This window comes from Poecilia reticulata, linkage group LG22 (genome assembly GCF_000633615.1).
Source record: "Poecilia reticulata strain Guanapo linkage group LG22, Guppy_female_1.0+MT, whole genome shotgun sequence".
Lineage (NCBI taxonomy): Eukaryota > Metazoa > Chordata > Actinopteri > Cyprinodontiformes > Poeciliidae > Poecilia > Poecilia reticulata.
Window position 1 is genome coordinate 21540848 of NC_024352.1, and position 25499 is coordinate 21566346.

General features: G+C 36.1%; 3 protein-coding genes across 4 annotated transcripts in view; 1 reads left to right on the forward strand and 2 right to left on the reverse strand.

The window, feature by feature from the left end:
* Positions 1-585: 585 nt before the first annotated feature.
* Positions 586-10726, reverse strand: LOC103458922 (sushi, von Willebrand factor type A, EGF and pentraxin domain-containing protein 1). Its single transcript, XM_008400057.2, has 9 exons — positions 10346-10726; positions 8448-8621; positions 6141-6279; positions 5973-6061; positions 5711-5774; positions 4203-4291; positions 4001-4113; positions 2786-2942; positions 586-1836 (listed from the first exon to the last, which is right to left on the reverse strand). Exons 1-9 carry the CDS (start codon positions 10530-10532, stop codon positions 1679-1681), a joined length of 1170 nt encoding a protein of 389 aa, XP_008398279.1. The 5' UTR covers positions 10533-10726; the 3' UTR covers positions 586-1678.
* A 1028-nt stretch (positions 10727-11754) lies between these two features.
* On the reverse strand, positions 11755-20213 carry cfap99 (cilia and flagella associated protein 99). Its single transcript, XM_008400056.2, has 15 exons — positions 19728-20213; positions 19152-19296; positions 18770-18864; positions 18591-18697; positions 17523-17682; positions 16989-17069; positions 16593-16652; positions 15898-15984; positions 15728-15816; positions 14305-14509; positions 13516-13657; positions 13281-13432; positions 13009-13214; positions 12018-12195; positions 11755-11944 (listed from the first exon to the last, which is right to left on the reverse strand). Exons 1-15 carry the CDS (start codon positions 19929-19931, stop codon positions 11873-11875), a joined length of 1983 nt encoding a protein of 660 aa, XP_008398278.1. The 5' UTR covers positions 19932-20213; the 3' UTR covers positions 11755-11872.
* A 2139-nt stretch (positions 20214-22352) lies between these two features.
* The window catches only part of zfyve28 (zinc finger, FYVE domain containing 28), a 29464-nt gene continuing 26317 nt past the window's right edge, over positions 22353-25499 (forward strand). For both annotated transcript variants that reach the window (XM_008400054.2, XM_008400055.2), the window contains exon 1: positions 22353-22723. In XM_008400054.2, the coding sequence (XP_008398276.1) occupies positions 22688-22723 (36 nt within the window). In that variant the 5' untranslated portion in view covers positions 22353-22687. The remainder of the gene's footprint in view (positions 22724-25499) is intronic.

The window sequence follows — 25499 nt, forward strand, 5'->3', positions numbered from 1 at the left end:
TACAAAAGATAAGTAAAACTAGAAAATCATAGCATCCAAAATACAACTTAAATTCCCTGGGAAAAGTACCAATAAAAAAACACAGAGAGAAATGTCAGGCTCATAAAGCGGAAAACGATCTCATGAGCTTGATTTATTTAATTATCCTTTCTTCACAAAAAAGAAAACAAGTCCCTGACCTTTGTGAAATAAAAAAGAAATCCAGTTTTTGCTTGTGTAAAACCTTCAAAGCAGCTTCTGCTTCCTGAAATCCTCTGCTGATATTTTGATTTATTGATGATTTGCTATGGAAACATTCCTCTGCAGACATGCTTATCTGATCTTCAGATGGTCCATTTGTCACAGTCTTTGGATGAATATTTAGGTCTGCCTCCTCAGAGAGTAAGAGTTCAGTGCTGGGGGATTAAATATATATTTTGTGACAGACGTGTTTATGGGTTGTAGCAGTGCTGGTTATTCAGATAGCAGAAGATATTTTCATCTTAACCTGCAGTGTTTCCTCATGTTTTGACTTTTTTTTTTTTTACAGATAAAGTTCTGTGTTGGTTCAGTATGTGTGCAAAAAGTCAGAATTTCGAGACTGAGAACAGATAAAAATCAAATTGTTTTTATTTATTTTACTTTTAAAACCCACAAATGAAACATCCAACATAATATACATCAAAATAAGCAAATAAACAGCAATCAGCAGATATTTTTCCAAAGGAAAAAACAAGCCAAATATAAAGAAACAAAATTTTTACAGCACACTGAATGCATCCAAACAGCTGGATGTGGGATACATTTAACTGAAATGAACAATGCCTTTATTATTCTCCAACAATAAAACTGTGTAAAAAGTGATTTCCATAATAAAAAAAAAACATGGTTTCCACCACATTTTAAAGTAAAACTCCAATTATCCAACATTAAAGTACTTTAAGAGGCTGTTTTTCTCAGTTAAACAGTTTGTAAAAGATGACATCACAAATCCCAGAATTACTCACCTTTGTTTGTCGCTCTCATTTTAGGTAATTTTAGGTGTTTTCAGGCACCAGTTCAGAACTTTAAAGGGGACCTATTATGCAAAATTCACATTTTCTCTTTGATTTGGATCTCAACTTCTTAAAACAGTCCAAGTGCTTAAAAAAATATATAAATAAATAAACAAAAAAACATCCAGCTGTGTCTGGAAAATTAGCCATTTCAAAAACATCCAAATTTTTAAGTCACAAAGGGTGCTGCACCGTTACCTAGCAACCCCAGCAGTTTCGCTCATCACCTAGTAACCAGCGCCAGCTTCAGCACTTTCTGATCAACTGGTTTTACTGCTGCATGCACTGTACAATGGCTGCTGAAAAAACATTTTTTTGTTGTTGACTTACCATCATGTAACCACTTTCTGGCTTCTTGCTGGTTGTGCGGGAGGCTCTACTAACGCTTTTCAAAGAGGTATGGTTGTATAATTTGCAGCCATTTTCATATATGACTCCAAATGTTGAGCTTATTTGGAAGTGACAAGAGTACCTAAAACAGCTCAAAATAAGCAGAATTTACCAGACTAAAATCTCATTATCTAAGAGAGATTTTATGTAAAAAATGGCATGAGCATTTTTTGTGCAGCCCATAAAACTATCCTAATATGTTGAAGGAAGCATAATAGGTCACCTTTGAAGTTGCAGTTCAGTTTGGAAAGGGTTCACCAGCCGGCATAGACTGGTTCCGTGTCGCAGGGCAGGCCGTAGTACCGACCCTGAGGTCGCTCTTTGCGCAGTAGAGGAGCCCGGGCGACCGCCAGCTCTCTGTCAGAGTCCCGGCGTCGACGAAGAACCAACAAAATGATGAGAAGTAAGGCCACTGAAGAACAGAGACAGGAAGTCATCAAAGATTGCACTGATGTTTCAGCATGACTCTGATTATTCATTATGTTTTAACTTCAAACAGCTGACTGTGCCACATTTAGTCATAAGATCGAGTTACGTATGAAGATAAAACAAGAAAAGAAGAAATGTGTTCAGATATCACCACTTCTTCCTGAAAGAAGCAATGAGTTACAAAAAATCTGGTTCCACAAGAAAAAAACAAACCCAACATATACTAAAATAATTTAGAGACCTCTTAGATGTATTGAAATTTGGGCTGAGTGATATCACTTAAAAATAAGATTTCTGATTTTAATACATTTTTTCCTCTTTCTTTTCTAAAAATGATAGAAAATATTTTCAAAAAGTGGCTTTCACTTCAATCATTCCTTATGTGAATTATACGACCGTTTTAAGGAGAAGCTGAGAATTTTTACTTAATTATGAGAAAATAGTCATCGTTTTAACAGAATAAAGATGCAATTTTAATAAAGATGCAAAATTAATTAAAATATTTTTTATTAATTTTCCTAATTAAAAAATATTTTTTTAAATTTTAAAACTATTTTAAAATTAAAATAGTTGTTTTAATGAGAAAAAAGTTTGTATAATTAATTTTTATTATTCATGTTGAAGTTCTCATAAAATTACAACTTTATTCTTGTAATATATTACTACGAATTTATTCTTGTAATATTATAATTTTCTTATTGTATTTAAAAAATTGTAGCAGCTTGACCCTTAAACTTTATCATGGAGTTGATATGAATTCAAAGTTCAAATAGAAGCTGTAAAACACGACGGTAAAACAAGATGGCGGCCCTGGGCGCGCTCACATCACACCTTCCTGTGGAAAACCATGGGGTGCATTCTAAAAAAATAAATTAATTGACAGCAGCTTATTTTCTAACTTCTGTCATTTTGTTCAAACCAACTGCACTCACCGCCTCCTCCGATGACCAATAGAGCGATAGTAACCGGCGCCAGTTCACAGGTGTCCCCTGCTTTCCTGAAGAACGTCTCCATGCAGTAACCCGGAGCCGTGCTGCCTTTGGGGCAGAAAGCATCGCTCGGACACTGAATGGGGTTCACGTCGGGGCTCTGAAAGAAAACCGCTCCGTCATATAACGAAGGTATTCTGCTGCGCTCCAGTTGCCTGGGAAGTGGGAACTCGGAACTGCGTTTTGACGAGCTTGCTGTTGTAACCCAGTGTGACTAGTTCTTCTTCTGTACAATAGTGCAACAACAAAGGAAATAGGCGCCCCCTTGAGGTGATACCTATTCATCTCTAGGAACCAAACAGCATAATGACTGTTACACCAGGATATCAGAAGACGTATTAGCACTTATAATAACAGACAGACTGTATTAGCCTACCAGACATTAGCGTCGTCTCTCCCTTCCCGCCTCTTTTAACAGAACATCCGGTTACATTTTCAAAATAAGAGTATAAATCACACTGTTCTAATAAAAATCAGTAGTGATTTTTCAAAGTTGTTTTTAAGTAGGGAGGGCTAAATGCTGATAGCCTTTTGGTTAATGAAATAATGTGAAACTGACATAAGAAATAAAAAAATTAATAAAGACATTAAAAAGAACAATTAAAAAGTAATATAAACTGGCCTTGAGACAAAGAAATTGTATTTAAGTTCTTGTTTTCTTGTTCATCTTTTTAAAGCAGTCACCCCAGAGGATTTCTGTAAGTTCCTGAAAGAGTTCTGCTGCTGGGAGTAGCCAGTGTTTCTTCTTTAGAAACGCCAACTTTTAATCGTTAGAGAACCCCTTTTCTAAAAAGTTGGAATTTCAACATGGCGACGCCCATAAATATTGTTAGCAATCGCTCTTACGAACAATTTTAAGCTTTACTTTTCATAAACAAACACAATTTTTCTTTTCAGTTTAGTTGCAAGCGCTATATTTAGAATTGATTTTTAGACTGACTTTTTTAAATGTAATTTGTAAGATAAACATGTTTTACTCTTGATGTGAGAAGCAGCAATATTGAAGCACATGTCTTCCCAGTGGGAAATATGACTTTTGAGGGCATTCTAATTTACTTTTCCAACTGGGAAGTCCGAATTTTCTAAATCCGAGTACAACTGGACGCGGCATTTCTTCCAGTTCCACCATTGTTTGTTCTGAGAGTGTGTGGCGCTCACAGGGCAGTAGTGGTTCTCGGGGCAGAGGTCACAGCTCTCCTGACCCCAGAGGATCTGGTAGAAGCCGCTGCTGCAGATTTGACACATCGTCTGATGGGGAGCCTTGTGCATGCCTGTTGAAACCAAACTGGATTCACAACAATTCCTCTGCTTTTTTGTTGGATTTTTTAAAAACAAACTGCAGGAAAATGCTAATGTGAACCTGGTCGGCAGGGGGTGCAGTCTTTAGCGGCGGTCTGCAGAGCTTCTGTTCCTCCGGGACACATCGGGCATTGGGTGCAACCAGACGAACTGCCAACAGAAGGTAAGATCCTTAAGGTTGTTTAAAAAAAAACCCGAATGGATTTCAAGGCTGCAATAAGTAAGACCGAAGATGGGTCTCCACTGCAAAATAAAAAAGTGTTTTTGGTCCAGTTTATATCTTAGTACACTTGAAATCATTCAGAACTAAGTACCTTTCAGCAAGATATAGGAGCTTGTTTTAAGTTAATTATTCCTTATTATTGATTTTAAAAAAAGATTATCAGATTATTTAATTCAAAACAACATTTCCAAACATTATAAGTGAAATAATCTGCAAGTGGAACTAATGGTTTTTTAAATCAATATTAAGGAATTACTGATTTAAAACAACCTCTTATATCTTGCTGAAAAGTTACTTGACGGGCTGGGGTTGCTAGGTAACAGGGCTGGGTGCAAGTACGGTTGCTAGGTAATGTCGCAGTGCCTGTCAAATGAAACTAAACAATTCGGGTTGTTTTGAAATGGTTCATTTTCTAGACACCAAAAATGTTAATTTAGTGACAAAAAACAGCTGGGTGTTTTTTTAAGTGCTTGGAATGTTTTTAGAAGCAGTAGAAACTCAAATGGAAGAATAAATGCACACAAAATGTGAGTTATGCATAGTAGGTCCCCTTTAAAGATGCATTTGTTTCCAACAAATGGAATCGTGACCAGGTCTTTGTTCGGTTTCTGGAGAAAAAAAAAAAATCTGATAATTTTTGCTAAATCTGAGAAATATTTGAAGAGATCAAAGTGTAAAGCTAATTAGAAAAGAAAGTGGGTCATGCTGTGAGTGGAAATAACTCTGAGGAAGAAAAGTTTTTCTTCCTTCTAAAGAAAGATTAACAAAGGTAAAAACCAACGCAAGTGTCAAATTTCTCCTGACTTTAAAGCTGTTTTGATCGATGAAGTGATAATCCATGTGCAGAAGCCTAGCAGAACCTAGTTATAATAATCCAGTCTGGTTTGCTTGATCGTGTTTTATTTAGGAACTGAAAGCACCACTGTGCATAAATAAACAAAACGGCACAGAGCAAATAAAACACAAAGAGTTCCTCGAGAATGCTTTGGGAAGCTGAAAGAAAGTTATCTGCAGAATCTCAGACAGGAAGCGTCTTTCAGAGTCACCGAGAAGAGATAATACACGGCGCTTTGATTTTTATGCAGTGAATACTCAGAGCCCCAGCTGTTCAGTCTGTGTGTGTGTGTGTGTGTGTGTGTGTGTGTGTGTGTGTGTGTGTGTGTGTGTGTGTGTGTGTGTGTGTGGTGGCAAACAGCCATGGGATGGAGGCATGTGATGTTCAATTTAAAGGTTAGATAACTGATTATTTTTTTCCCCTTTTTGCACAAAAACAGACAAACATTTGACCATTTTGGGTTCTGGTTACGGAACACAACAAACAAAACTATAAAATAAGAACAAGTTACTTGCAAAAGCTTCCCTGGGGACATGGTGTGCAGGAAGTAGAGCCGAGCTTTGATGCAAACAAACCTGAAAGCAGAAGGTGGAAAATAACGTGCGTGAGTCACGGTTTCTACCTAATTTTAGATTGCAGTATTGTAAACATGTCCTCCACATATTTGAACTGCACTTCGACGTGAATCTGTGTGTTTTTCACTTCTTCATATTGATTTTCTGTCACTGATTAACAACACAGGAATGACTTTTAGATGAAAAAGTAAAACATACCTGGGGAACAGCTTGTGCAGGTTTCTGCAGCTGTGTCGTTGTTGAAGGATCCAGCAGGGCATGGGTGGCACAAGGGGCTCCCAGTGAAACTGGAAGGAAGGAGAAAATCAAGCTAACAGATAAAAAAATAAAGCTTTAGGGGTTAGCTTTAGAGATGTGAGGTTTTACTTTGAGTAGGAGCCCCGACTGCAAGCCAGACACTCCTGCTGTCCTGCCAGTGGCTGATAGAAACCTGTCTTGCATGGAAGACAGGCTCCAGGAAATAAACAGAGCCCAAGATCAGGGCAGCATGTACACAGCAGCGTGTCTGAGGAGGCAGAGAAAAAAATTCTTCAATTCATTTAGGGAGAAACCTATGACAGCGTAACAGGGCCATTGAAGATAGGAAGAGAAGAGGAGTAAATTTTATGCCAAAAGATTTCTGAGTTTGAAAAGTTAAAATTTGCTAGAAAAACGAAAATTTTGAGATTAATCTCAGAAATTTTCGAGAAAAATACTTGGACATTTTTCGGTTTCAAAAGTTGAAACTTTGCAAGAAACAACTTTGTTCAAAAGTCAAAATTTGAAAATTCTGAGATTTTCTAGAAAATTTGTTGGAAATTTGAAAAAAAAAAATTCTAGAATATTTTTGAAATTGTAGAAAATTTCTAAGATTAATCTAAAAATTTCCGAGTCTTTTTCTGGAAAATATTTTAGATGAATCTCACATTAATATTTTTGTTTTTCTTTTCTAATTCAGAAATGTTCATGTGTTTTTCTAGGAAATTCCTGTGATTTTTTGGCAGGAATTTGCTACGTCTTTTTTTTTTATGCATAAAATGGCCGTCATAGAGAACTGAGACGGCAAACATGTTACAAATGTAGAAGGTGGAGGTGGACGATTTGGATTCAGAATTTTAGCGTGATATTTTGTGATATTATTGTGACAATAACAAGGGTTATGATAAGAAAAAAATATTTTCTACATTTTTGTACTTTCATTTGGGCTCCAGCTCCTCCTAAAATTTCCCTAAGCGCTTAAGAAAACCACTGCTTTTGAGTAATAAGTTGATGTTTTTTTATGTCTGGAAAATGAGTCGTTTCAAAAACCTCCAGATTTTTAAGTCATAATCCGTGAGTGCTTAACCGTTACTTAGCAACGGTTACTTAGCCGTTGCTAAGTAACGGCTAAGTACTTAGCCGTTGCTAAGTAACGGCTGCCCAGAGCAGTTACCTAGCAACCCAAGTGGAGCTCTGTTTTGTTTGGTCAGCTGGTTTCATTGCTGAATGTGCTTCACAACAACTGTTGGAAAGAACGAGTGTTTTGTTGTTGACTTACTATTCAGAAAAAAATGTTTGTAAAATGTTCAGAGACAGTTGTGTATCCGTTTGTTGCCGTTTTCAGTGTAAACGTTGAGCTGGGGGTGTGCCCAGCAACAGCTTATTTGGATTTAAAGTGACAAGACGCCCTTAAATTGCTCAAAATAGGAAGAACTGAGCAGACTAAAATCTGATTATCAAAGACTGATTCTGGTGTAAAAAGTGTAATGAACATGTTTTGTTTCGCCCATAGACCTATCCTAACCCAGTGGTTCCCAAACTTTTTTTCCTGCCCCCCCAGTGGTTTCCAAACTATTTCTGCCCCCCCTTACAAATAGCTGTCTGGTTGAACGATGTGTGTGAACGAAGGGGGGGAGGTGGATTCTTAGAGACTCCCTGTTCTACTCAGCCCCGGCTCCAGGCGAACAAGGGGGCAAAATGAATCGTAGTTGAACAAAGACAACAACACCAGTACCCTACAAGCTACTTGTTATCAATACAGCACCTTAAACTTGTTATTAGCTAGCTAGTCATCTTTTAGCTAACTTTACCTGCATTCCACAGCTTTACTCAACAGTCTATTAGTTTGGGGGGAAAACTGTGCAAAGTTCTTTGCGTTTTGCTGGTTTGCTGCCATGACTTTAACACACCTGCGTAGCTCCGCACAGCAGCAGGTCTCCTTCACTGCTGCACAGGTGTAAACCCAGCGCTAGCGTCGTAGCGCTCATGTTGCGTTTAAAGGCGGCTCGGAAAAACAGATTACGACATGTTAACAACGGATTAAAACAGTTTTAACTGCTGATAAAAGTGACAGAGGACACATATATGGGAAGTGCGGAAGTTTCTACTGTATCAAATTGACAGAGGAATAACAGAGTGGCCATTCTAAGGTAAAAACCCAGCACATACAATGTTCATGTTTTTTGTTTGTTTTTTTCATCCAGACGGCTTCCCGTCCCCCCTGCAATGGCACAGCGCCCCACAGTTTGGGGCCCTCTATCCTAACCTGTTCAGGGAAGCCTTTTAGGTAATCTTTAACATAAATAACAGAAATTTATCATGAAAACAATAAGAAATGTGTCATGATAAATGTTAAACAATATAATAAATGCCCACTTTTAGTAGAAGGTCTGGAAAAAGCAGACGGCTGATGTAAATTCAGAACCACTGACTCACTGTTGTCGTACTGTGACCCCGGCGCACAGGCCTCACAAGAAGAAGCGTTGAAACTGAAGCAGCCTGGGGTGGTGCTGCTGAAAATCACGGGTGTTGGAGTCACAACGGTAGCATTCTGCAGCGCGGTGGTGTTCATCACAGCAGGGGCGAGCGTGGTTTGGCTCTGCACCAAGCCTGAGGGAGAAGAACCCGGTCATCCATCCGCAAACAGCTGTCTGACAAGACCAGGACATGAATACCCAACCTATAAAAACCACATAATGATGTGGACCGGACTGCATCATTCAAAACTGGATGCTAAACCTGATCTTCAATAAACGACCAAAAATCTGCTCAGTTAAACTTAGTTTTCAATATGTTATCGCTAATATTTCTATAAACTTTTTGTTGTTGCTGTACTTGATGTTGCAGTCAGACAACATTTTCACTGTTGTTGTTTATTGTTGAGGTTTACCTGGTTTAGTTAGGCATAGCGCCACAGGATATGATGCTTCACTTGCCTTGTCATTTACTGTTCTAAGATTATAAACTACTTTCTGGTGAGCTAAATATTTAGCTTTAAACTAAATATGTAGCTAGCTAAACACATATTTAGCTTCAAAACCTTGCTATCTATATATTTAATTTGAAATTAAATATCGAGCTTGCATACTAAATATTTGTTTAGTTTAAATTTTTAACTGACTAAATATTTAAGTTGAAAATAAATATTTTGCTTGCTAAATAAACGGTTTGGATTGAAGCTCCTTATTTAGTTTGCTGACTAAATATTTATTCGTAAATACATTTTTAGTTTGAAGCTAACTATTTAGTTTACCAACTAACTATTTAGCTTGCTAATACACATTTAGCTTCAAAGTAAATATATAGCTAGCTATTTAATTATCTTTGTCTTAAGCTAAATAATTAGCTTGCTAATGGCATATTTATTTTAAGCTAAACTTATAGCTTGCTAACTAACAAACTAGCAAACTGTTGCTAACTGTGACCTTTATAAAAAAATATAAAGTATAACTGAAAAATAAATCACCATTTCTTTGGCTCTTATGACAGGCTAAATAAAAATATTGCTGTTTATTTTTTGCTGTATATTCTTTTTTACAAACAGTACAACCATAGTGGAGCATCTTCAGACCAAAACCATGAAAATCCAGACTATAAAAAATAATCACAAACCAGACTTTCTTTACTCATCATAGCTTGGTGAGTTAGTTTTTCTTTTTTCATTTTTGTTCCTCATCTCATGTCCCCCGTGAAGAGTTCAGGCGCCCCCAGGAGGTCCACGCCCCACACTTTGAAAATGCCCTGACTTAGACTAAATACGACTCCAGCTCCGTGATAAATGGCCAGGTCTAACTTTTCCACCCGGATAAATGTTTGTGGTGAATAACTTCCGTATGAAATCCGTCCTGCGTGCTAAAGTGGAGGCAGCAGGTAGAAACTCAAACAGAGCCCATATTGTGGCGCTAATCACAGAAGGCATGTGCTTAACTGCTTTCTTGAATAGGAGCCATGCACCATCCTCACAAAATTCAATTATTCAGCAGTGTGGAGTCATGTGATGGTCAGAAATCTCCAAAAATATTAAAGCAATTGCAAAGACGACTAAAAGATAAGAGCGTTTAGGGATAAAGTTATTCTACTGTGAGCAAAACAAAAGAAAAAGCGCCAACTATGCAGTTAGATGTATAATCTTGTGATTAAACCCGAAAAAGAGTCAGATAAAAATAGTTTTAAGCAAGTTATAAAAGGAATATCTGAAAAAAATATTCACAACAAAATCAGAGTTTTGTAGAATCTGGTTTAATTATTTAATCTCCGAATCTAAGAGTTTCATTATTTTTCTTTCAAAAATAATCCGCTACTTTTTTATTTTCTCCTGTTTTGGTGAAACTCACCGATGAAACAAGCAGCGGTGAGGGCAGACAGGAGCCGCAGACGGTCCATCCTCTTGCGGATCAGCCCGAACCTCCAGCCTGGGTCTGTCTGCAGCATCTCATCCCGCAGCGGCTCTGAAAACACCAGAACCTTATTCAGCCAAGAATCAGCTCTCTCATCGCTGTCATATGACAAAATGCGCGTCATGTGATTTTACTTTGGACGTTAAAACCGAGAGAAAATGGGCAGGAGCCGGAGCTGCTGCAGTTACGGCCAGCGGCCAGCAGGGGCGCCACTGCCCCAAAAAGACTCAGGAATTCTTCAATTATTTACGTTTCATGTTTTTTATTCTTACGTTAAATAATACAGTTTAAATTAATTATTTACTGTATTTTTTTTCATTTAGACCATCCATTTATTATATGACATATTTTTATTTTCATCAGTATTTTTTGTAAATAATCATGTATTTAATTTATTTAGCTCCGACATCAACATCTTTAATGTTATATTATTTTCCACAACAATAATTTACTGTGTAATACTTGTCACTTACATAAATTATTTCCAATGTTATATATTTTATATGTGGATCAATAATTTTTCATCCAAGCCTGTTCAGATCAATTATTTGTTTGATTAAATATTTTTAATCAAACAAATCAGACATTCATGTTATATTTACGTTTATCTCATATTTTTGACATTTTTCTGTTTATTTCATGTTGTGCAAAACATTTTTTATTCATTTCAATCATTTATGATGTAGATTTTTTTATTTACATAAATCTTTTTATTCATCAAGTATTTACATATTTTTCATGAGATCAAGGTTTTATTATGTAACATACAGAATGAACCAAAGCAAATACATGGTATCCTAAAATGAACAATAAACATCAAAACAAACTTTAGTATTTATTTCATCATGTGACCCTGGCTCAGTTCCTTATTTCACAGTTCCTCATTCTCTGGAAGTGATTCATTTATTTTACTGTTATTCTTTCATGTTTTATTATTAATATTTGCTTGTTTTAACTGTCTGTTCTCTTGATTTGATCATTTAATTGATCGTATTTCAAGTAGTTTAACGTTTCTCTGTTTAAACTTTGACTGTATGGAAAGCCCTTATAGATAAAGCTTATTCTCTTTGTATGGCAACACATTTGTTAACATAATTCCGATCCGGTCTTCTAAGTTGGTGGGAAAACAGTGAGCAGTCAGGATGATCCTGGACTTTCTGAGTAACGTTAGTGGACGATGTGTTCTGGAAAATTCCCAAGTGAGTCAGAGGTTGAAGGTTCACTTCCTGTTTTCACCTTTTCTTGCTTCTTGAAGCTGTTGGAGGAACTGAAACAAAATATGCTCTTAAAACAAGAGTGGTGCAACAAATTGTGATTCTGTGAATAAACCTCAGGCACACTGGGAAATTTTTAATGAGATTTAATGGATGGAAAATGAGTCAGAATGGTTTAAAATAACAATAAGGTGAAACACGAATCATATCAGGGAGTATCGTTCACATGTTTTTCTCCGAAGAGGTTGAATCACTTGGCGTCCTGCACGTAACGGGCTAAGCTCTGCTCCAGTTCCTCCCATGTTATCTCCTTTAACTCTTTCTGGAGGAAGGAAGGAGAGGAGAACAACTGATGTCGAAGCAGGAAGACTGATGGATCCCTGCAGGAAACTCACCTGATCAGACTCTCTCCTGACGAGCCTTTTGCTGGGTTTGAGCTGGCTCCGCTCAACTTCCTTCACTTTGTGGAACGCCTGTTTCTTATCCTCCAGCTTCTTCTTCAGAGCCACAATGGTCTCGTCCTCATTCACCACCTGCTTCAGGAGCTCCTGCTGGGCTCGCTGCTCCTCTTTCCTGCAAGGTGCCAAAAGAATCGCATTGCCCTTAAATGTATTGCATTTCACCTGAGGGACTACAGGTGAAAACTAGCCTTTATGGCTAACTTTGGCTTATAATACATTGTCAGTTTAGAAATTAACAGCAAAAGCCCCATAAGTGCAAATTGTAATCGGTCACATTTATGTTCTGATTCAGGCTGCAACTAACGATTACTTTAGTTGTTGATTAATCAACTTTTCTGACGATTAATTGATTAATTTGTTTGTTTTTTAAACAGTCACATTCTGTTGATTTTTATTTATATTCCTAATATTTTTTACATAATATTAGCAACAAATTAAAAGATGCAAATAAAAATGAATAAGAAAATAAATATTTTATTGCCTAACATGTAATTACATATGATTCCTTTGGTGAACAGTTGATTATTTGTAGCAAAAGAAGCATCTACAGTTAAAAATACTTCTCAAACTCAGACCTTTTTGCTTGACTTAACACCAGTACTGCATAGATCTGATCTGCTGGCTATTTTTGGATTAACCGATTAATAAATGGATAGTAAAAAATGCTTAATCTGAGACTTTTTAAATCTAACTTGAATTGGGTGCAACTAAAATTATACAAATTGAGGAGTTATGGGTAGAACATATTTACAGACAAGTAAAATTTTCCTCTTAAATTCAAAATGTACTCATATTTTGTACTGCTCTGTATATGTCTTTTTTTTAATATAACGATTAGATAACGATTAATCAATTACTAAATAAATCGATAATGATTCCAATAGTCGATTAATCACGATTAATTTGATGAATCGTGTCAGCCAACCTGTCGGCTGCTTCCTTCATCAGCAGCTTCCTGTAGAGGTTGATGTTGTCTAGCGTCTCCAGGATCTGCTGCTTCTTCTTCTGCTTCTCCTCCAGGATGTTGCTGCGTCGCTCCTCCTCCTCTTTCTGCTGGTTCTGCCTCAGCAGCGCCAGCCTCTCCTTCAGCTCGGCCAGTGACATCTCACCCAGCAGCTCATAGCCTGCGGTCTGGCCCAGACAGACGGCTCAGAATTCCTGCAGGGATCCCTGACGCCGGCTGTGAAATCCACTTACCTCCGTCTCGTCGAACTTGTTCGATTTGACGATAGGCAGCGACTCAATGACGTGAATTTCGCGGACAATTTGAGACCTTTTTCTGAACTCCTCCTGTTTTTCCTGGAGGGCTTGGCGAAGCAGCTCCTGTTTTTCCTCTGATACTTCTTTCACTGTGAAATGTGCGTTAAGATCTCCATAATTAGAAACGAATCGTAAAATTGCTCTCTTTATGTCATCAAAGGACAAGGCCTACCGATTTTCTGCTTTGTTTTCTTGCTCCTTTCTTGAGCTACTTTTGAGTTAATCCTGCCCTCCATCACTTGTTGCACCAAGTCTTTTATTTCCTTTTCTTCCTTCACCCGCTTTTCTGCATATCTTTGCTTGAGGTGAGCAGTCTGGGGGGCAAGAAGATATTTTAAAACTTATTTTCAAAACCATCTGTGACAAAGAGTTATAAATAACTGATCGCCAGCGTGTCTTCATGCTTTAAAGTGCTGTGTAATCTTCTGTAAAAACTAGGGCTGAAACGATTAATCAGATCAACCGCGATTAATCGGTTATTGAAATAATCGCCAACTAATCTAATAATCGATTAATCATTAACTGAAGTATACGGTCTCAAAAATAAAGCAATATTCTGAAAGACACACAATCAGAGGAGTAATTAAGTCAAAACGGTACAAAATGCATATTGAATTTAAGATAAAAAATCTTTTGTCTTGACATACATCCTCCTCAGAACTCCTTAAGGGATGTAGTTTAACTTCACCTGGTCCAAATTCATTAGAGGAATTATATATGATTGTATTTTACAATAAAATATTAGTTTTTAATTTAAAAATGTATCTTTTAATGTGCTTCTAATATCGCATAAAAAAGGCTTAAGTAATTCAATGAAAAATCTGTCTATAGTGCCAATTTTCTATGTGATTAATTGATTAATCATCAAAATAATCGACAGAATATTCAATTACTAAAATAATCATTGGTTGCAGCCCTAGTAAAGACATTTTCTCAACTCCGTGAAGTGATAATTACGCACCTCTTCTTTCTTGCGCAGAGCAGCTTCATGTTTTTGCTCAGCAATCCGTTTGCGAATCAGAATTATCTCCTTTTCGATGATCTGAGTCTCCAGACGGCTCCGTTCTTCTGCCTGCCGCTTCTCCTGGCGCTCCCGCTCCTCCAGCTCCTTTAGCCGCTGCAGGAAAGGCGACGGGTCTACAGCTCCCTGGACCAGTTCATCTATTCTGTTAAAACAGTTGTTTCCTTCAAATCAGTTCAGCGAAGCAACATCGTTTATATCTGATTATGAAGAGGCAGGAAGGCTGATTAACCAAACCAAACCAGCTAAAACAAACAGCTACTGGGTAAAAAATTATTTAAAGTTAATTCACAAGTTGACTCATGCGCCATGTTTTGTTTTACGTTAGTTCTGCAACTAACGACTATTTTAATTATTGATTAATCTATTATTCTGACGACTAATTGATTAATCAGATTTTTTATACAATGAAATACATTAAAAGATGCAAATCAACAGTAATTTATTTCATTTTAAAATAACAAAATAAACATTTTATTATCTAAAATTGAAAAAAACACAACATTCCTTTAGTGAACACATTTGTAACCTCAAAACATCAACATGTGAAAAGATCTGTGCTTTCTGCTTCTGTACAGTGCAGGGCTGATTTTTTATTTTTGTTTTATTTTGATTAACTGATCAATAATTGTATAGGAAAAGATGCTTAATAAAAGACACTAATAGAGTTTGAACCAGGTGAAGCTAAAACTGCAACTTGAGGAGTTCAACTATTTACAAAGTTTTTCTTATATTGTAAATGCAAAATTTTTATATTTTTAAAGCTTTGAGTTGATTACTAATTTGAGAATGTTGTTCTTTCAGCAAATCTGTATCCAGTTAACAATTAATCGATTATTAAATTAGTTGACAATCATTTCAACAATTGATTAATCACGATTAATCAGATTAATCGTTTCAGCCATATTTTACTCTTCCCTCATGTGTTGTTTTATGAAGCTATAATCAACTTTAAAGAGGCCCAACATTTATTTATAACTAGAATTAGATATTTTCAGTTTTTCAGGTGAATTTCTCAGAACAAATTTGAAATTCATAAAACGACTTGTTCAACCTTCAAATCATTTTGTTTCAAAACATATTTTCTCACATTTGTGAACAAGTTGGAAATGCTTTTGTACATCATGCAACAGATTATGTGCAATTCCTACATTTTCAGTTGCTTATTGGTGAATATTTTACACAATGAAACAAGGTCTTACTTGTTCATTGACACAGATATTTGTTTTGAGAAATGAACTTAATGTTTTGCAAATGTCAAAAATGATTAGAGAGATGTGCGCAAAGCGACTGAGAAAAATTGTAATCCCAGTTAATTGAATCTATGTGTGTCAGTAATGTATTTTTGGATGTTTTTCATTACTTGTGTAGCTCCTCCTTCACCAGACGGTCATGCAAAGCCTCTCTTCTCCAAATAGCTGCATTATTAAGCCTGACTGAGTGGCTCTCCACCTGGAATAATCAGATAAATATCCTTGTGGACGACTTACACACCGATCATGGAGTGCAGCAGGTGTAACAAGTGATTAGTACCATATTAGTGCGAGGAATTTCTACTGCATGAAAAGACTCAGACTTCATTTTGGAGTCGCCTTTTGCCTTAATCTCGGAAATCACACTCTGCAAAACAAAACAAAGCCGACATTAATTATTCTGTTCTCCACTAACGATGTACAATGTTATCGATTTTATCAATTAATCACATTTTGATGATTTAATTTGTGGAAAATCTAGGTTTTTTTTTTTCAAAGTTTTCATAGTTCAGAGTGATGTCAGCGCGCCTGGGGCAAGCATATTCTGGACTTTGAATATTAGGGCTACTTTTTCTTTTGATTACAAGAATAAAGTCATAATAAAGGAGAATGAAGTAGTAATTTTTTGAGAACTCCAACATAAAAAGTGAAAGATTAAAATGAGGAATGTTGAGTTTGAAATGATTGAGCAGGTCATGTCAGATCTTGATAATTCTATAAGCTTTTTCTCATAAAACTACTTTTTTCTCTTAATTTTAAGCCATTCTTTATCTGCTAATATTATGACTATCAAAAATTAAAAATTAATCTGGATAATACTCTGGTGTACAACTCAGAACGAGTTGTAACTAGTTTTTGAAAATATTTTATGTCATTAGTAATTTCTTTGTTCAGAAAAGAAAACAATATACATAAATAAATTAATTAATTCATTCATTAATTAATAAAAAATAAAGTAAAATAAGGGGACTGTACTTCCGTTTGTTCTGATTTCTCCGGATCCCAACATCTGTACTGGATCGCTTGCAGAAGTTTCTGAGGTTGGAAAGATGCAGATGTGGAAGTGAGAGCATGTTGGACTGTAAAATAATCTCTGCTGCAGATGTTTACTAGCTGCACTGTTTCTCTCTGGGTCGTGATGCTGCTACTCTGTGAAATGAATCTCAGACTAAATAAGCAATAATCATAACAAAATGTAAAAAAAACAACAGCAAAAAAAACATTTCACTTTCATTGACATACTATCTACAATAATTTTGAAGAACTTAAATGAATGTGAGTTACAACAATATTTAATTTACATTTGGGATCAATAAAATACTTTTTAAATTTGAAGTTGTTTTGTCATCAGGTCTCAAAGTGACGTTGTACCTCAGCCTTTTTTTTGTTCTTCTCTTTACACTCCTGTATTTTCTGCAGTTCTATTGGACTTATGTAAGAACTTCTTGGTACCTACAGAAGCAAAGCAGAACTTTTAGTGTACCAGGAGATATTTGCCTAAAATGTGCAATAGTTTAAACATATACTCTCTAAATCAGGGGTGTCCAAACTTTTTTTCTCATGGACCAAAAGTGTCAAGTAAAAAGGGCTAAAAAAAATCTAAATATTTTCACCTATTCAACAATAAACTAATAATGTAATAAATGACATTGCTGAAAAGTTGTTGAATGTTGGTTTTTAAAAACACAAACATTATGATGGGCTTTAATGGGTTTGGCAACATTTTATAATGCTTTTACATTTAAAATGGGATGCATTGTTTATTTCACACGTTTATGTTTATTCTGCCTATTTCAACATTTAAGACATTTTTATACTATCTGGTATCAGAATGCAAACCATAGCAGTTAAACTGAGCTGCTGGAGGATATTTTTGAATATTGTTAGAATAAATGTGATCCTGACTGGTGTGAACTTGTCTGGCACAGGGCTCGGCTCCCTTTTGGGTGTGGTTGGCAGTTTATTTTTGGAGAAGATGAAATCCTGACAGTGGATGAGTTTAGCTGGAGCTCTTCTTTCTTTTTTTGAGAGCTGAATCATGAGATGATTGATCTTAGGGCGCCACCTGCAGGACACACAGACACATTGCTTTGACTTTGAAATAAATTGATCTAAATTCTCGTCAGTAAACTGTGGAAGAGAATTAGGGCCACCAAATAAAAAATTTTCTCAAACTTTTGATTTTTTTTTCTCGGAATACTGGCTTAAAAATCTGAATTCTAATTCTGTGTCAATTTCTATCAAAATCCAAAAAATATAAACATTCTTTAATGTATGTCAATTACATTATTTTTGAACATTAAAATAATCCCATAATTGTTTCCACCTTGTTCTAGGAATGCCTTTTCAAAATTTATTTGGTAGATTTTAATTTTAAGACTAGATTTTTCTGGTAGTATAGAAACATTTTAAGCGATTCTGATTCTGAGAAAAATGTAAAAATTCTGAGAAAAAAGTTTTAATTCCTAGAAAAAGTCAAAATTCTGAAAAAAAAATCAAAATTTTGAAAAAATTTCAGATTTCTGCAAAAAAGTCAGAATTTTTAAAACAATTCAAAATTCTGAGAAAAATTAAGAATTTTGAAAAAAAAAATCTAAATTTTGAAGAAAGTCAGAATTCTGAAACAAAGTCAAAATTTTGATAAATAGTCAAAATTCTGAGAAATTGGACTTTTCTGACCTTTTTTACTGAGAAAACATCAGAATTCTGAAAAAAGTCGGCATTTTGCGAAAAAGTCAGAATTTTGAGAAAAGGTCAAAATTCTGATAAAAATGTAATAGTTCTAAAAAAATGTCAATTTTGAGGGAAAAAAAATCTAAATTCTAAGGAAAAAGTCAGATTTCTGACAAAAAAACAGAATTCTGAGAAAAATAAATAAATTCTGGAATTATAGTCAGAATTCTCAGTTTAAAGTCAGAATCTGGAGAATAGTTTTGACCCTCGTGCTCTTCCGTAGTTCTCAGTTTCTATTACCTGAGCAGAGGGGTAATCCAGTGCTTCTCCACAAATTCAGGCTCATAGATTGCGTTCCACTCTTCCTGTACCCATGTGGTGATGTTTGAGAAGAAAAAGTCTAGAAACTGAACAGACAGAGAGAAGCATAGCAGATCTACTGATCACTCTAATTTTTTTTTTCTGGCTCAGACACTTACGAAGTGCATCTTCAGGCGACCCAGAGATTTAACTATGGTGCTAAAATGTTCAAGTCCAAGTTGATCAAGACAAAACATGCAGAGGTAGCAGATAACTGAAAGCACATAACAAACATGTCAGAGGTCCTTTGATGATGATGATGATGATGATAATTATTATTATTGCAGTTGATGATACCAGTGACTCCCTCAGAAAATCAATATGGGGTGTCTAGAGCAGGCCTGCTCTGGACAATCAAGAATGATTCTTTTTTCAATTATTCTTGATTGAAAAAAGAATGACTACATATGGCCAGTGGGGTGGCCAACATTTTTGAAGTGGGGGCCTTGGCTCCCAGGTCCCCCATTAGGGTCACCACTGGATCATCACTGGTTTACTTACCGATGAACTGGTTGCGATCTCTTTTGCACAACCACTTTCTGTGCTGACCATAGAAAGTATTGACAACAATATCAAGCAGCTTTTCATACTCAACACATCCAGAAAAAACGTCCAGGATGAATTTCCTCTCCAGAGGATCAAAGCTCTGCAACAGATAACAGATGGAAAAAAAGAAGTTAATTTCCAACAAAAATTGCAGAAATTTTCTAGAAAAAACTTGGTAATTTCTGAGTTTGAAAAGTCAAAAATGTATATATATTTACATATATAAAAAAAACTCAGAAATTTTGACATTAAAATGAAATATTTTCTACAAAAAATCTGGACATTCCTGAGTGTCAAAAGTTGAACATTTTCGACTTTTGAGACTCAGAAAATTTCCAAAACTCAAAAAATTGTGCCTTTCAAACTCAAAAATATCCAAGATTTTTTTTGTCGAAAATTTCTGAGATTAATCTCAAAATTTCTGAGTTTTTTTAATGGAAATTTGCTACTCTTTTCTATCTTATAATGGCTCTAATACGCCGTCGTAGTAATAATCTCTAGCATTAGTGTGACTTTACATTTATGTACCACCTGTAAATCCGTGGAAACATTCTCTATGAACTCGTCCACACATCGGCAGCCAGTTGAAAACTTATCGAGCAACGTCCAGGCTACTTTCACTAGAGATCCGAACTCGGATGACAACATTTTTAAATCATCCGATAAGTCTGTTGCTGGTTGGTTCACCGGAAGATCGTCAACTTCTCTTCCAACTGCCTGTTTTTCAGTAGACATTGCTTCAAGAACAGCTTTTCGCCACCAAAAGAAAAATTCAAGGTTTGGATAGAAAGCGTCTCCAGCCGTTGCCTAGCAACTGACGTACACAGAGCTGTCTCTGAATATGGCTGAAACCCAGCAGAAACCCGCCGCCTCTGTCTGAAATGGCGATGTGTATTTTTTATAGTAGGAATCTTTGTTTCAGTCTTTAAAAGTCACTCGCAGTTTTACAACAAGCTGATCATCGCGGCATCCTGATCCTTTGTTGGCCGCCATAACCGTTAGAACGACCTGACGTCAGTGCGAGCTGGGTGCTGCCTTTACGTGCTGTTGGAATTTCAAATTATATTCAAAAATGCTTTATGAATTGCAACACGGAAATTGCTTTTAACTAATTTTATCCGAGATTGTTCAAGGAGTTGTTGCATATGTTAGGGGCTGTGGACAGCTGGCTAGGATTTAAAACTTTTAATGTTAGTTTTTATAGCTCTTATGGTCTGTCCCCATCCTATTTATCTGATCTTTTAACTGTTCTTGTGCATTGAGGACATTAGGTCCTCAAATCAGGGCATTTTGGAAGAGCCCAGGTCTAAATATAAGCATTGGGTCAAATGATCCTTCTTTGTGGCAGCTCCTTGACTCTGAAATAAACTCCCGGCTGAAATAAGACTGACCTCTGACCTGGGCCTCTTCAAGTCAAGACTGCAGATATATATATGTTAAGCACAGGATTTAATACTTTGACATTTGTTGTTAGGTTTTTAACTTTATTTTCCTGTCTCTTATGTTTTATGCTTTATATGTTTCATCTTATTTTAACCATTGTAAAGCACTTTGATTGACCTAGTGGTTATTGTAAATAAATAAATAAATAAATAAATTATTATTATTATTATTATTATTATTATTATTATTATTATTATTATTATTATTATTATTATTATTATTATTATTATTATTATATAGATATTAGGCACAGATTAAAAATACTAATACAATGTTCAATTAAGAACATTTACTGAATGTCTGATATATAAAATATGTGCAAACCCAATGTAAACTATCTATAGACAATCGGTAATAGAATTTTAAAACCTACTTAAAAACAAAACACAAAAAAGAAGGGATAAACATACATAGTTCCCACAAGTCTGAACCATAAGTGATCTGTACTGAACCGCCATCTTGGTAGGCAGATGCAGCACAAAGCATAGATGAACCATGGCTACAAGACTGACAAAAAGAAATAGATTAGATCTGACCAATGTGCAAGAGAAAGATATATCAACAAAATCACTGCTGTCAGGATCGACTTGTATGAGACAGAGAATGTAGCTTATTTATTGTTATCATAGCAACTCCAAAGCAACAGTCATGACAGTTAGTTACAGATACCAAGATGGCTGTCTGCTACAAAGTTTCCAGAAGTGTGACGTCACATGAGAACTATGAAAAGAGATGTATTTTAAAATAGAAAACTAACAAGCAAAATTGCTTAAAATTTGTCTACTTTGACACAAAGTAGTCAGATTCTATGACACTCCAGTTTTAGACCATCTTCTGAACCACTTATTGAGATGTAATAGAAACCAAATTAAACCAAATGAACTTTTAATCTGGTGTGTAAGACTTAGAAATTGTTGGTCATTCTATTATCAAAAAGCAGAGTTTGGTAGTAACTATTTACGTTTACTGAATTAGATTACATTTACTTGAATAACTTTTTGGAGGAAAAAATACTTTTAGGAGTATTTTTAGAACACTTTGCTTTTTTACTTGTGTCATTTTATTATGAAGTATTACTACTCTTAATTGAGTAAAATTTCTGGATTTTCTACCTACTGAAAGAAAAACAAACATGTTTTAACCAAAAAAAAATCACCAGACGCAGACACACACACCTGATCTGTGTTTTATTAAAGTTCAGAAGTTTTTATTTATTTATTTATTTATTTTTAAAGATACCGATTTGAAAAAAAAATATATAATAATAATTTTGCCTGATTTTGTTATTTTTTACTATTGTCATTTTTGTCCATAAAATACCAAATTTCCACTTAACTTTATATTTCGGGGAGTCTGACTATGTAACTTCTACATATTAAATAACTGATAATTTGATCAGTTACATTACGTGAGTAGATTTTTACCAAACACTTTTTTAATCATACTTGAGTAATTTCTTGGATGGCTTCTTTTTACGTTTCTTGAGTAAAAATATGTTGAAGTAGTGCTACTCCTACTTGAGTATAATTTGCAGGTACTCTGCCCACTTCTCAGGAAGACGCAGTTCCTGAGCCAAACAGAAACCTGTGGAACCTGTTTGCTCGGTTTAGGTTAGTTGGGTGGTGCAGTACAGGTAGAGTCCTACTTTCACAGGTGGCTTCTGATTGGTCGAAGCGGCCCTTGAAGGCACCATCGCAGGGAAAGTGGGCGGGGCCTGTTGTCAACGTGACCGTCATGAAGTAACGTTATCGGGGGGACAGAACGGAGCGGAGAGGATCCGTCAGTCGGTTAGTGTCCAGGAGAAGGAGGCAGGCTGAGCGTCGGAATAGAGGAAAAATGGGAATAACTCCCCGTAGATGTGCTTTGTTCCGGTCCACATCCACGGTGTAGACTCGGAGAACCAACCGTACACCGTGTCTGGTTCTCCGGCTGACAGCGGATCCACCGCAGCTAGCTGGGTTAGCAGCCCGCCGTCACCGTGAGGCTCCCGACCGACCGGGCGGGCGGCAGAGGAGAGCTGAGGAGGGGCTGTGACAAAGGAAGGAGCCATGAACCGCTTCAGAAAGTGGCTCTATAAACCCAAGGTGAGTTTCTGCGGACCGTCAGGCCATCTCAGCCTTGCCCCGACCCGGTTCTGATGCGGTTCATCCCGATGGACTCTGCTGCAGACCGGCTAACATTAGCTGTGATCCTGATGTTTGACAAGCTGCTGTCCCTTTGTTGGTGTTGTTGTTGCTTTTATTGTTGTTGTTGGGATGTTTTTGTCTCATTGTTGGAGCCTGACAATTCAAACTGATTTAGTCACAGCTTTCAGCAGCAGACTGTCACTTTAATTAGATTCTCTTTTAATAATTTATCAGTTTGACATTAATTAATATGTAATTATCAAACATTAATATCAACCGAAACCTAAAAACAACTGAATTATGTAAACTATATCTCTGAAATTGTTACTACCAGAAGCACATTAGATCTTATAAATATTTGCATTGATTTAAACTTATTTTTATGTAACTAATGAACTCTTCAGGCTATAAAGACAAAATTTGCAGCAAATTTCAACAAATTAATGATATTGTCATCCAGTAAATAAGCTAGGCTTTTGTAAAATGTTTAGTTAAAGCTCAAGTTTTTTAATTTTCATTTGTTTTTCCTCATTAATTTATTTTTTCCAACTCAGGACCTCTATTCTGCATATCATCTGCAACTTTTGGATGCAACACACCTGAATTAAATGAACGGTTAACGATCAGGCCTTTGCTAAACTTCCTGATTGAGTCCTTTGAATTGAGCCGTTGGAGCAGGGATGCACTTAAAAGATACAGGACATGGAGATTTTTTGATGGATTTCATATATCTGGAACTGATAATTTCTCAATCACTTGTAATAAGTTTATAAAACCAATAACTGAGTATCCTATAATTAGGGATTGATTTTTTTAATGTTGAAGGTGCACTCAAAACTTAAAAAAGACCTTGAGCCTAATTAATAGGCCTGTCATGATAAATTGTGCTGGACAATAAATTATCCACTTAAGTTATCACGATAAACGATAAAATTGTTGTTTTGAGATCGTTTTCAAGTATTGGTAATGGCATAACAATGCCAGAACAGACTCTTAAAGATCGATAAACTTTAAATTCGAATGAACATTTGACCGTGGAACTGGAAAACATTTTAAATATCCAAAATAAATAAACAAAACAACAGAAATAACAAATAAAATGGATAATAAAGTGTCTATAAACAAAATTGTCCTTCAAAAAATTCACTAGTTGAGACCAAAGTATCAGACTGAAGACTTTTATCCTTCAGATTTTGGTAAAAAGAGAGAAAAGAGGAATCATGAAGATGGAAATTATTGAGTTTGTTTTAATTTATCATGCGATTAATTGATTTATTGCTTATTGTTGCATGCCTACGTTTCAACACCTTTTAGATGTGAACTTTTTAGTTGAATTAGCATGACTCAGAAACCCACCTGACACAGCAGAGGAAGTATTAAAGGCTTGGTCGTCTCGTTAGGCGAACAGTTCAATAATACTCCGACTGCAGCAGGGAAGCTTGGCTGACCGTGTGGACGTCTCTCCAGGGCGCAAATTCTTGTTAAATGTTTTGTTAACTTTAGGCCGTGTGGAATTTCGACCCACAGTCAGAGCATGCCAAGAGCTGGAAGCAGCATAACGGCTTTAATACCGACACTGCAGAGGTTTGAATCAGAATTTATAAAAGTTATTTACTCTGATGATGAACATCAATTAGACAAACCAGCTGATATTAAATAAATATTGCAGCAGTTATGTCATGCAGGCTTAGATAAAAAAGAGCTCTGATTACATATTATCCACCTGCTCTTGACCACACACCTGCGTCAGTTCGTTTCTTCTGCTAAGTCATGTCTTCTTTAGCGGTCAGCAGTGTTAACCTGCGTAATAACTCCGGGGAGGTTACATCAGCCTCCCTCTTTTCTGCCAAACTACAGCCTTCCTCCCTCCGATTTACCAGAATCATGCATCTGTCTGTGGGAGTGAAGCGACCAAAAAGTTGTGAGAGAGGAGTGCCGAGGAGTCTACATCCATCCCGTCATATTCTCCTTTTTTATGTCTTATTATTGAAGGCTTTGGTTTAGTCGCTGCGTATCAACAGTAAGCAGTTTATCTCTGAACTATGTACTCCTGGAGATAGAAAAGTGCTGAATCAGCACGTGCCGTTGACTGAAGCAGGGATATTGATATTTCCAGAGCGGCTCTGTTCCACCCTGGATAAGTCCCGCGGTGAAAGGCTTTTTTTGTTTTGAACCCCCCCTGCTACATAATCCCGGCTCAGACTGCTGGGAGAGCAACATACAGGAAGTTACGTTTCCTCCTCTTTCCACCTATAATATTATTATTATTATTATTACACAATTTATTCCTAATAAGTATTAAAGACATTTTAAAAACGTGTTATTGAAACTATTGTAAGCAGATTGCCAGAGTTGGAACAGGCTGGGTGTGAAAACGGAGGCGGTGTTTTTGAGTTTTTAACGTCAGGTGGAACAGCGTTCCAGAGGTGCTGGTTCCCATGGTAACCACATTGTAAACAGGAAGTGCTCAATGAATTCAGAATCTGCAACCTTTACAACCTAAAGAGACATTTTTACCATCAGTGCAGCCAAATAAAACAATTTATTTAGAGCTGCAAAATTCGTTTTTTTAATTTTAGATAAATATCTAGTAAAAAAAAAAATTTATTGTTAGAGAACCATCATTTTATTTCCATTTTTAGGAGTTTAAATTAAAAATAAAGATACAATTTAGCAAAAAGACGATGAAGCACATGGATTCAAACCTAATGACGAGAAAATCAGATCTAAAGCA